The sequence below is a fragment of the Dermacentor andersoni genome, chromosome 4 (assembly GCF_023375885.2).
Source record: "Dermacentor andersoni chromosome 4, qqDerAnde1_hic_scaffold, whole genome shotgun sequence".
NCBI classification, from domain to species: domain Eukaryota; kingdom Metazoa; phylum Arthropoda; class Arachnida; order Ixodida; family Ixodidae; genus Dermacentor; species Dermacentor andersoni.
The window spans coordinates 12,139,485-12,153,041 of NC_092817.1; the positions used below are offsets into that span (position 1 = coordinate 12,139,485).

General features: G+C 47.6%; 1 protein-coding gene across 6 annotated transcripts in view; it reads right to left on the bottom strand.

Annotated features, from left to right (window-relative positions):
* The window catches only part of gig (TSC complex subunit tuberin), a 134,246-nt gene that overhangs the window by 48,553 nt on the left and 72,136 nt on the right, over window positions 1-13,557 (bottom strand). For all 6 annotated transcript variants that reach the window (XM_055073382.2, XM_055073384.2, XM_055073383.2 and 3 more), the window contains one exon: window positions 9,376-9,670. In XM_055073382.2, coding sequence (XP_054929357.2) covers window positions 9,376-9,670 — 295 coding nt within the window. The remainder of the gene's footprint in view (window positions 1-9,375; window positions 9,671-13,557) is intronic.

Sequence of the window (13,557 nt, forward strand, 5' to 3'; positions counted from 1 at the left end):
GTGTCCGCTATGGAACGTCGCATCATTGCAGACCATGTCGATGAGATGCTCCGTCAAGGCAAGATTCAACCTTCACAGAGCCCACGTGCCTCTCCCATGGTACTCGTCACAAAGAAAGACGGTTTCATCCGCTTCTGTGTTGATTTTCGATGGCTAAACAAGATCACGCTGAAGGACGTCTACCCATTATCACGCATTGATGATGCTCTGGACTGTTTGCAGGGAGCTGAGTTCTTTTCTTCGCTAGATTTGCTTTCAGGCTACTGGCAGGTTCCGATGGCAGAGCTCGATCGCCCGAAAACTGCCTTTGTCACACCTGACGGCTTGTATGAATTCACTGTCATGCCTTTCGGACTTTGCAACGCACATGCCACATTCGAAAGAATGATGGATACTGTTCTGCGTGGCCTCAAATGGAAAATCTGTCTTTGCTATCTTGATGACATTGTGGCATTCGCCCCTGATTTCGCAATGCACCTGCTCCACCTCCAGCACATACTCACTTGCTTGACCAACGTTGGGTTGCAACTTAACCTGAAGTGTCGATTTACTGTTCGTCAGCTCACAATTTTAGGCCATGCCGTGTCAAAGGAGGGCATTCGCTCGGATCCCAAGAAGCTACATGCTGTTACTGCGTTCCCAAAGCCTACCACTATGAAAGAGCTCTGCAGTTTCATCGGCCTCTGCTCTTACTACCGGCGATTCGTTGGAAACTTTGCGACAATTATATCGCCTCTCACGCAGCTCCTTGGTGGCGCTAGAGATCTCTGATCATGGTCTCCGGAGTGTGACGCTGCCTTCACAATCTTGCACCATCTTCTCATGACGCCACCCATTCTTTGCCATTTTGACCCTCAAGCGCCAACCGAAATCCACACAGGTGCAAGCGGTGCAGGCCTTGGCGCTGTGTTGGCACAACGTCAACCTGGCCACACAGAATACGTTGTCGCATACGCGAGTCGCACGTTAACCAAGGCAGAGACCAATTACAGCGTAACAGAAAAGGAGTGTTAGGCCATTGTATGGGCCGCTTGGCAAGTTTCACACATTTATATGGCAAATCTTTTGACGTAGTGACCGACCATCACGCACTATGTTGGCTGTCGACGCTAAAAGACCCATCGGGTCGCCTTGCCCACTGGGCATTGCGAATTCAAGAATATGACATCCGCGAGGTTTACCGTTCCGGGCGAAAGCGCTCCGACACTGACGTGCTATCCCGATCATCGCTTCCCCCGGAAACCAGTCACGACACCTCCTGCAAGTACACATTGTCCTCCCTGTACTTTGAGACTATCGCTACTGCACAGTGTAACGATCCCTGGACTGCATCTCTGTTCGACCTTCTCTCGGATACGTCAAAAGTTCCAGCGTCACAAACGCTTCAGCGCCAAGTTCCTCATTTTGCGATTCGAGACCAGCTACTGTATCGACGCAACTGTGCCCCAGAGGGACGCACCTGGTTACTCGTCATTCCGAGAACCTTGCGATCAGAGCTCTGCTCCTCGTTCCACATCGACCCTCAGTGTGGTCATGCGGGAGTCTTCAAGACCTACGAAAGACTTCGACACCGCCCGCTATTACTGGCGGGGAATGTACAATTTTGTTCGAAACTTCGTCCGCTCTTGTCATGAGTGCCAACGCCGCGAAGTGCTGCCGCGAAGTGCTACCGCACATCTCCGCCGGTGAACTCCAGTCTTTTACAATCCACATGCTGACCCTTTGATCACGTGGGCATCGATCTCTATGGGCCACTTCCGTTGACTCCTACCGGCAATAGGTGGATAAACATTGCAGTAGACCACTTAACCCGTTATGCGGTGACTGCTGCTCTACCAAATGCTACAGCGCAGGATGTCGCCAATTTCATACTACGCCGTTTTCTCCTTCGTCATGGAGGTCCACGTGAACTTTTAAGCGACATAGGCGAACGAAGTGATGAGAACAACTGCTTGTTGAATGCGCTATTGTTCATCGTAAATGCACTGCTTATCGCTCACAGACTAATGGTACCACGGAAGGCTTTAATCGAACCCTTGGTGACATGCTCGCCATGTATGTCTCACCCAATCACTCTAATTGGGACCTAGTTCTTCCCTTTGTCACCTACGCCTACAACACCGCAACCCAGGCCACTAACAGATTCTCACCCTTTTACCTTCTTTACGACCGTCATCCTTCACACACAATCGACACCATTCTGCCCTACCGGCTGGACCCATCCGAATGCCTGCCGATCGCGGAAGCCGCCAGACACGCTGAAGAATGTTGCCAGCTGGCCCGCCGATTCACCTTGGATGACCAGAACCGTCAAAAAGCCGTTCCCAACGCTCAGAACTCGACTCCCACTTTTCTCCCCGGTGCCCTCGTCTGGTTGTTAGTGCCACACTGCAGGCCTGGGCTTGCTTCAAAACTCCTTCTAAAGTACGACGGGCCATACCGCGTTCTCGAGAGAACATCACCCATTAATTACCTGGTTGAGCCACTAACACCGCCGTCCAACATGCGACGTCATAACCGCAAAGTTGTTCACGTTCAGCATCTCAAGCCATATCACCATTCTACCGTCCTTCCAGAAAACTAAGTAGCCAGGATGGCTCCTTTATTTCCACGGGACCATTGTAAGGAAAATTACGAACGTGAGCGCAGAGTCAGCAGCATCGGCAGCATCAAGAGGCTCGAGCTAGAGGCCTGTACTTGGTGCATCCTAGAACCGGCTGTTGTTACAAATCTCAATAAATCTCCTTTATAGTGCCTTCTCCCATGCCTGCATGAGAAACATGGCTGCCTTCCTGCCAGATGGGCATCTAAGTGCATGCGAAAAAAGTATTCTGACAACTCTTCATCAGAAGACAGTTCTATAGAGCTTTGCTCGGACACAGAACGTGATGTGTTCTCCTCTGAGGACTTGTATGACGTCGATTCTGTGGGTGGACTGAAGGTTCTTGTCAATGCAAGTGAGTGACTTCCCATCAATGTGTCAAATCCACCCGCTGCACTGTCACTTTTTCCCTTCTCTGTGTACATGTGTTTTGCATCGTTTAGATTATTCTTGTGAGGATGCCCGACTCTCACGCATCCCCTGAGATGTTTTCCCTGCATGGCTCTCATGCCTCCTGTAATCCGGCTTCTTGGCGTAGCTAAGCGCCGCTGGAGGGTGGTGAGGTTGCAGACCAGAGATGGTGCGAATGTTGCGCTGCTAACGCCACCTAACGGTGGGGTTACTTGGGCACAAAGGGGAGAAGCCTGTTCCTCTTTGGTTTGGGGTCGGCTAGCTGCATGGATGTTATTTCATGCGGTTGCTGGCCATTCAGGGTACCATCCTGCAAAAGGCTTAAGAGCAGGACACCGGAATGGACGAACACGATCGTTCGAACACACCATCATTCACGTGACCGTACATGTTAACAATTAGGTGTTGGTGTCCTGCATGGGGGTCAAAATATTTGCTCGCAATCTGGTTGAGGTGAGTCGGACTTGCTCGATTTGTCGTGCATCCATTCGCATTTTCTATGTGTTGTGATTCGGCTAGCTGCCAGTGATGTAGGAAAGGTGCAATAAACGCCCTTGTGATTGTTTCACTACTGTGTGGTCGTCTTTTTGTCTCAAGTGCACGTTTGAGATTCCACATTTTCTATTCATTTTTTTTTTCAATGTATCGAGCCCCGCAGGGCACTGTGCCGCAAGACCTAAGTGCTGTGCAGAAAAGCCTTCTTCAAACTTTTATTTCACACAATTTGGGAAATGAAGCAACCTTACGGAATAAAAAAAAAATTAATTGAAACAATTTGTTTAGAAAAAAAAGCTTCCACAAACTGGATGAAAAAAAGACATCTCGTTGATTTGGTAGAACTTTCGTTGTTTTTCATAGTATGAAAAGGGTTAATTCTATTCATTAAAAATTTACTTTGACCCCATTTCTTGCATATTCATAGCCATGAAGAGTGTACAGTAGCAGAACAAATTAAGAATATTCAATTCTTCAGTGAGTTTTGTCAAGTTTACAGAATGTGGACTCCATGCAAGAACTCTTTGTGAATGTCAAATATGAAATCATGAACTATTTCCTGTCTAGCACACTTGGAAGCCACATGACAAGTATGCCTGAAGTAATACATTGTGAAAAACAATGAAAGAGGTGAACCCACCTCGTGACGACATACTGACACCCAGTGCAAAGTTTCAACCTGTTTTACTAAAACACTTTACACATGTTACTCAAACTTGCAGAACAGGTCAAAACAGAAGTGTTTCCAGATGTATGGGACACATTTTAATATCATTACGTATTTTCATCAGTGCTCTTGCTTTTGGTGCATTATCTTGGTGTGCACAATTGTGCACACAGTGGCTGAAAGGGATATTACCATGGCCTGCTTTCTCTAGAGTGATGGGCTGTAGAAATTAATGATATTGTAATGGAAGGATGAGAGAAGAGAGAGGAAGAAGAAGATCAGAGATGCTGGCGGCTGCGTGTTGTTAGTGGTCAGCCATCTTAGCTATTCTGACTCATCCTGTATATATATTGTAAATATAGTTTTTATATACTCGCAACATCCCCATAACATATTGTTGAGAGGTGTGGGGTACCACGGCTGGAAACGGAGCTCCGCAGTGGACGTCGCAGTGGACGTCGCAACACCATCTGCACCATGAATGACGGTGAGCGTGCAGGATCAATGTCGTTGCCACCTCCAACGTCATCGTTGCCAGCTACGTCACTGTCACCTTCGGTTGTCGTTGTGCAACCCAAGGATACTGGAACTTTCTGCGGGACCGATGGCACCGACGTTGAAGAGTGGGTGGCCATGTACAAACGTGTGAGTGGAACCAACAGATGGGACCCTACGCTTATGCTAGCTAACCTGTTGTTCTACCTAAGAGGCACGGCAAAGGTGTGGTACGAAAACCACGAAGAGGAGCTAATCAGCTGGGACCAATGCAAAGAGAAATTGACAGAGTTGTTTCGCAAACCAGCCGGCCGTAAAATTGCCGCAAAGCAGGAACTAGCCTCCCGTGCCCAATCCCCCAAGGAGTCCTATATCTCGTACATACAGGAAATGCGGGCACTTTGTCGTAAAACCGATCACGACATGACAGAAGCTGAGAAGGTCGGGCACGTGCTTAAGGGCATTGCTAACGATGCATTTAATTTGCTCATGTGCAAGAGCTGCTCTACATTTGATGCAATCATTAAAGAGTGCCGACAATTCGAGCAGGCCAAAAGCCAACGCGTCTTGCAACCATTCGCCAGACTTCCCAATACTGCCGCAACGTCGACGTGTGAAGTTCAACCCACACAGCAGCATGTGTCGCCATCAGAGGACGTGGTGCGTATCATTAGATGTGAACTGGATCCGATGGCACCATCAGCTTTCTGTTCGCGTAGCCCTGATGCTACCACATTTTCAGTTTCCCTCGTACAAGCCGTCGTTCGCCAGGAACTTGAAAACATTGGTTTACAGTTTGTGTATGCTGTCGCCAATCCTAGAGCTAACGAATGCCCTTCTACTATTTTTGCTCCACCCCAGCACTTCTCTCCATGTTATCGCAACCCAACTGAGTGGAGAACTGCGGGCGACCAGCCGATATGTTTCACCTGTCGCCGCATTGGTCATGTCGCCCGATACTGTTGCAGCTCGTGGCCCTCAACACCTCACACACCGACCAACCTGAGCCGTTTTAATGGAAATAGCCGCAATGTTTCACCCATCGCCGAGTCTAACAGCACCGCCAACTCTGCTCGGAACACATGGTACAGCCGCTCACCATCACCGCGTGGACACCAGTCTCGTTCACAGCAAACAAGTCGCCCATCTTCCCGTTCACCGCAGCCATGTCGCCTTTCGTTCCCTGTGGCGTTTGGCTGCACCTTTTCGGTAAACTAGGAAATGCAGCCCTCGGAGGTGGTGTTGCATTGCCGACTACTGCAGCAAATCCTCTGTCTGTGCCCACAAGGAGAAGTCTAATTGACGTTAAAATAGACAGCGTACCTGTCCAAGCACTCGTCGACACTGGAGCCCATGTGTCTGTGATGAGTGCTAGCCTACGTAGACGTTTAAAAAAGGTCCTCACCCCAGCAGCTGCCCGAGTGCTTCGTGTGGCCGACGGCGGCGTGCTGGTTGTTCTTGGAATGTGTACTGCGCACTTAATTATAGCCGGCCGCCCTACTGCTGTTCTCTTTGCTATGATCGACTTCTGCCCTCACGACATTATACTTGGGTTGGACTTTTTATCCACTCATTCTGCTCTCATTGACTACGCAACTGGCATTCTTCACTTTGAACTGCCTCAACTCGCCGATGCTCCGAGTACCGCCTTACCGCGCTTGTGCTCCCTTCAAGATGTGCGTCTGTCACCCGAGGCAGTTACGTCACTTTGACTGCCCAGCCACAGGTTCCCGACGGTGAATATGTGCTTCACCCCATCATCGACATGCTTTTGAACCGGAACGTTACTGTTCCGCGTATGTTGGTCACGGTTACAAATAACGACGTCGTTCTACCGCTTCTTAATTTCAGCCTGTGCCCTCAAGTGCTTCCGGCCGGCATGTTCCTGGCCAGCGTTTCTAGTGGTGGCGAATTTGACAATGAGAGTCTGAATGCCGAGAGTGGCTTATTAGCGCCAATTGCAGCTGACAGCTCTGGTTCCTTAATGAATGACTTCGCGAAAATGATTGCACGTGACCTCACCTCTGCACAGGCCATGGACATATGACTCCTGCTTGAATCGTACAGTGACATCTTTGATTTTGGCGACAGGCCCTTAGGCCAAACATCCATTGTTCACCGTATAAGCACTGGAGATACGAATTCTATTCGTCGGCATCCCTATTGCGTATTGCATGCTGAACGTCGAGTCATCCAATTAGAAGTGGACAAAATGCTCCGCAAAGGGGTCGTCGAGCCCGGCTTATGTCATGACGGTTTGGTCTGTGAACTTGTTGATGCTATATACTGACAAGTTCACTGGAATGGAAAGGGAGCAGCAAGAAGCGCATTAAAAAAAGGCATGGCATGTGGCCGTGTTTGTGTTATGAATTAAAGCACTGGATTACGAAAAAGATGCAGCGGGAAATCACACACTGAGAATGCCGATAAATATACAGTGCTATGCAACTTGAGAAATAATATTGAAACATCCAAGAATTTAGAAAAAAAGATTGAATCGTTGTGACCGCACCTCACAGTTGCCGCAGGTGTCGAAGTCCCTATAACGAAATTATTTTTGAACAGCCCTGATAGCATCCAAGCAACAACAGTTGCTTGTGTACTGTCAAATGCTCATATTCTGCGGCCTAAATCTCGCGGCACAGTGCGACAACGTGCTCGCAGCGAAAGTGAAACATTGTTCGCGGACATGCATGCAGATGTGCAGTCGGTCGCTGCGAACCCTTGTGATCACTGCATTAAGGCTTCATTCTGTTATGATCCATTTGGTTATACAGAGAGCCCACTATAAGAACATATTTCACGTAGTTTACTCTCAGTGTTTGCCTACCTTTCATGCAAGAAGCCAGTTCGGGAGACTCCAGCGCGGCGCCCACGCGCAGTGGCGTTCACTGTACGTATTCGGTAAACAGATAGTGTCTGTAAATGATTCTGTACTTTCAGTTTGCCCAAGATTATTATTTCGACAGTAATAAACTTCCGTCGTTTTGAGAGCCCTTACAGAAATGTCCAGGAGGGTTGCCACGCGGTGTTTTTATTGAGCGCCATAAGCCAAACCTATGAGGAACACGCCGCGTGATCCCTTATACTATGCAAGAGAGGCGCTTCCGACAGATGGCGATTCTGTAAGTCCTCACCCTCAATAGCTTTCAAGCCACCGGTAGTACCTATAGTGCCGCTTCGATCAAGTGTCGCTCAGCACTGTTGACATTTGCAATACAGTTAAACCTTGATATAACTAAGTCAGTAAAATTGAGTTCTGCTCAATATGATGATATATGGAGTTTATTGGCACAAGATCCAGGGATGGCCAAAGAGCACCAAGAAAGAGAGCAACAGATGAAACAGAGAGGAACAGATGAAACAGAGAGGAACAGATGAAAGAGATACAACACAGGGCAGAGCGCTCCTGGAAAAATCACACCATTGAAAGGAACACCTTCGTCGCTGAAAAGAAGGTGCGCAGTAGTGAAGATAGTGGGAGATTTTTAAAAAATGAGAAAATATATTGTGTAAACATACGATAGATGGCAGAAACACACAAGAGTGGTGGCTTTGGGCCACAGTGTGTATATCTGAATGGAGAATTGCCGTCGTAGCAGTGCACAAAGTCCAGAAGCCACACCTCCCATTTTCAGACACATGCGCAACCATGCCCACGTAGAGGAGCATTCCACACACGCTAAAAAAGGAACCTAGGCTGAGAAAACCCAGACAGAGGAGATAATATGTTTCTAGAAATATACAACAGATGGCAGAACCACCTCGGAGCTCGCCAACAACTCCATGTTACTGTGTCTATCCGATTGGAGAGAGTGGAGAATGTACAAGTACGCCAGTGACATGGCGGGACAGAAACGCAGAAACATACCAGTATGTCAATGACACTGAAAGGGTTAAGCATGACAACTCCTATTATTCATTGCAGTTAAAATTGAATGCACATTACTTTCAAGACACAAAATATTTTACTTTGTTCATAGAAGTTATTCATGCACTCCACCTTTATGCTTTAGATTCTGGATGTGCTTCTTGCTTGTCTCAACTTCTAATGGTTAATGACTTGAAATTAAAAGTAAATCATCCTGCTTAACACTAGGCACTTCCTAGAACTCGTAATACTGCACACTGATGCACTAGTTGGCAGCACACAGTGGTGGGCACGATGCAGAGAAAACAACACATGATTTCCCTGTGTATCACACCACACAAAGACACAAGTAGTGGAGAAGAGCAGTGATTGGATGCAGCCATGAACGAACACAATACCGTAACATACTCTTAACATTTCTTTCAAATTTATGTGAACTACCTTATATAGTCTGTTTTCTTTATTTCATAAACAGAGGTTGTGCTGACAATTTCACAGAAACCAGCAGGCACATGAAGTTTTGCTTGCAGCCTACAACAGTTGCACACCACTGCATCTCCACAAGAAAATTCTGCTGGCAACTTCTGAGTTAAAGCTCTTCAGTGCCCATTCTCTTACCATTCATGATTGTCATCACTACCAAATGATACTTTGGTTGTGAGTCAGCCTTGTTCCAACCAGAATGGCACTTTACGAGTTTAAGAGCATGTGCTGAAACTCCAAGTGCTTCTGTTTCTCATCCGACAAGACTGTTCCTTTCAGCTGCCAGCACTGTCACACTGCAGGAGAGTAAAGTTTGGGAGGGTAGGACAAGATAGGTAGTGGTGGTACTACCTGGTTCTTGACAGAAGAGAGCACAACGATCACAGAGACTTAGGCGTGCTGGACGGCCTGCACAGCCACTGGTGGTGATGGTGACCAGTCGGTGTCCGGGCAGCAGCCAGCTCTGTGCACGGCCTTGCTCTAGCAGAAACATTGCTGCACCCGAGCGCCGTGGCTGCGCCCCGCAGCTGCCAAAGCTGCACTGGGCCACGAGGTCACCCAGAGTGGCCAGCAACTCCTCCTGTAGCTTCACCACTGCAGGGTCTCGTCTCTCCTCTTCTCCGAGCTCCAGCTGGGCACGCAGGTTCTGCACACCATTCAGAGCTCAGACGCACTGTTCAGTTGCAACAGTACTACATCATTTGTCAAATGCACGACCAACGCTGAATCCACGAGTAAAATCTGCAGAATGACAAGGTGAAATTCAGTAGAAGGTAGTAGCGATGCAAGCACAACACTACTTCAAACTACCCATTCTATTTTTGCAGCTACACAATGTATTAATATATATATACAAGGCCCAATCACGCTCCTGAAAAAATAGAAGCATCAATTGGTGTTTTCATCATCCTAATCCCCTTCAAAGCAGTTCCCTATCACTTCCACATACTGAGTCCCACGCTCTTTCCACTTCCTGAAGCAGTCCGGCAACTTCTCCTTGGGAACTGCTGCTAAGGCAGTCATTGCATTTCACTTGATGTCCTCTAGAATTTCAAAAGTGTGTTCCTTTCAGGTGCCTTTCGATTTTTGTGAACAGACAAAAGTCGGGCGGCTTATGCCCAGAAGCTAGAAAGCTTGACTAACCACCGAAATATTATGCCATGCCCAAAAAAATTCATAACGATAACCGTGGTGGCCCATTGCCACTCAGCTGCCACATAATCGGTGACCACAGACAACCTAACCAGCACACCAGCAAGGACTGGCTCAGCACTGCCAGCCATTGAGCACCGTCTACAGCCACATACCAGCCAGAAGAATGGTGTCTCTCCAAACCAGACAAACTATGGTGTCTGCAATTCTGGCCCTAATGCCTGCACTGCCCTGTCACTGTCAATGTCGCTAAAGCTCAAAGATATCAACATCAAAGGCACCACTGTAGTCACCGCTGTAGGCGCCACTGTAGATACATCAACTGGCACTCCCCAACCATACATTCCCATTGCTCTGCACCAGCAAAATTTTCACACTTTCCATCACCTGGCCCATCTTAGTGTGTGTGCCACACAGCACCTCATTTCTTCACGCTCCGTTTGGGTGCACATGAATGCTGGCATGCGCGACTGGGTTCATGCATGCACAGTGTGTCAGCATGTTAAGGTGCCACAATAAACAGTTCCTCCTGCACAACGGTTCCTGCAACTCAGTGACCAGTTTGCCATGATTCGCATGGACATTGTGGGCCCTTTTTCTGCGTGCCAAAGCTTCTGCTATCTGCTTATGTGCATCGACTGGTTCACCAAGTGGCTGGAAGCCACGCCTTCCTCTGACAGTGCCAGTTGCCGCAGCATTTGGCATGACTAAAGTAGGGCGTTTCAGTTGCCCCTCAACAATCATAACTTACCACAGACAGCAATTCGAGTCAGCCCTCTTCAATGAGCATGTGCCCAAGCTTGGGACGACCCGTTGCCACACCAGTGCTTACCTTCCTTAAACCAACTTACTTGTGAAATGCACACACAGGCACATCAAGTAAGTGCCTATCCCACATGGCACACTGTTACAGTGGGTGGAGCACCTTCCCGCAAACTCTCCTCGGCATAGACTTTACACTGAAAACCCATTTCAATTGTTCCAGCATGCAGCTGGTCTACAGCCCCCCACCACGCTTTCCCTGCAACTTCTTCACAGCAAAGGCACCATCCCCTGTCGCTCCTCACTACATCAAGAATGTTCGAAACGTCTTTTCAACTTGGAGCTTGGAGACAGACCCATCCTGGTCAGTCTTAACGCCTGTATATTAGCAGTGACATTTGCTGAGACATAGTTACTAGCGCCAAAGGGCTGCCGAAAAAAAAAGTTGGAACCGGACAGAGTGCTAGGATAGAACGCTAGCAGTGACATTTCCTAGGCAATGCACCTCTCCATCTTGCCCTCAATCCTTACTATCTCAGGCCTTTCCCTGTTCCCGAGCACTGTGACATGACCTACATTGTCAATGTCAGGAGTGAGCCCCACACTACTGCTCTCGAACGGCTGAAACCTGCCTTCAGCGAAGCACCGCTACAAGCCAGTGTCCCATTTGCTGTCTTAGACAAGACCTTAGTGCAGCACTCCCTCCTCCACCACGATGCCGCATGAACAGGACCGCACATTAATTAATTTGCTGCCTACACTGCTTTCTTGAGAAGGAGCCCTGTAGCAGAAGCGCCATCGGCACTGCCCTCAGCCGTGCTAAGCAGTGGTTCCAAGGCTAGCACAGCTGCCAACGCTAGCGCAGAGTGGTGTGCGTGCCAGACAGGACAGACTCGGGCATGAGCAAAGAATAAAAATTTCAGCGGAACCCATCTCACAATGACTGAAGACGGTAACGCATTTAGCATTGAATTAATATACACAATGTATATCCACTGATGAAACGAGTTATGTACGAAGTGTGTACTGCAGCGGGAGTCCTTTTTCGCACTTCTGTAAGAACACTCAGTGTCGCCTAGCAGCGCTGCTACAAAGCCTGCACATGGCCTCCAAAATTCATGGCACACTGGTGCCTGCGAATGCGAAGAAACCTGTCATGAGGCAGCCGGGCTCCTTTCTTGTGCTTCTTCCTGGACACGCCGTGTCATCCAGTGGCACTGCCAATAAGTCCACACGTGGCCTCCGAGGCGAGAAGCACGGCACGCCAGTGCACGCAAATGCTGAGAATTGTTCCCTCGTTTGCCACACACCTAGTGGTAGATACTCAGTGACCCAAGTTGGCGAGAGGTTCATTGAAGAGCGGCACATACCCAGTGCATTCATGATGCAATAATAATAATAATAATAATAATAATAATAATAATAATAATAATAATAATAATAATAATAATAATAATAATAATAAATTCTGGGGCTTTATGCGCCAAAACCACAATTTGATTATGAGGCACACCGTAGTAAGGGACTCCGGATTAATTTTGACTACCTGGGTTTCTTTAACATATACTCATTGCACGGTACACAGGCATTCTTACATTTCACCCCCATTGAAATGCGGCCGCCATGGTTGGGATTCAATCCCGTGCCAACGAGCTTAGTAGTGCAACTACGAGAGAGGAGCCCTGCTGCATCATGACGAGTTTCTCAGTATTCGCACGCACCGACGCACCATGGATTTCGAAGGCCATGTGCAAACTTCACGGTGGTGCTACTAGATGGCGTCGAGTGTTCTTAGGGAAGCACAAAAGAGGAGTCCCGCTGCAGTACATAACTCACACATAACTCATTTCGATGGTGGCAATATGTTGTGTCACTATGTCGATTCAATGCTAAAGGAATTACCGTCGACAGTCATCGTGAGATGGGTTCTGCAGAATTTTTTTCAGGTTTCCGTATCCTGAAATGCTCCATACAATTTCAGCCTGCATAATGAATACACCTGCCAATTTTGTGTAATTACTTTTGGGAGAAAATGAAGCCTCATCATGCAAGTTTAATACTTTAATGCTATAAGGTTATACCAACCATTTGCGAGGACACAACCCCACCCTGTTCTCTAGTCTTGGGATGATTCATCTGTTACACCATTCATCAGTCAATACATTTACTCATACACTGACTATGTCTATACTATTTTATAAATGATCCACATAGACTTGCATGTGATTCAAATTCTTAGAAAAAACATTCCAAAGGTAGACTGCCCGAGAGGAAAGAATATGACAGCAATAATTATCCTACACAGACATAAAGCGCGCACGGGGCTTAATAACTTTTGAACGTGGTTCTTATTACAGACTCGTAGGTTGTGAATACGAAAACACAATTTTTTCTTTAGATATACCAGTTACACGCTAGAGGCAGCATCTTCATGTAAATGGAGAAGGTAACCATCTCCTTATGATTCTTGTCACAAAAACAGTTTTTATTGGCCAAAAGATGTAGATGGAAATGTGGCATTGCGTTGTACATTGGCTTGTTCAAGCTGCATGCTCTATTTTTGTGTCAACTCACAGTAATCGAGAAGTACTTAATGGTTACCTTCTGTCGCATATGACG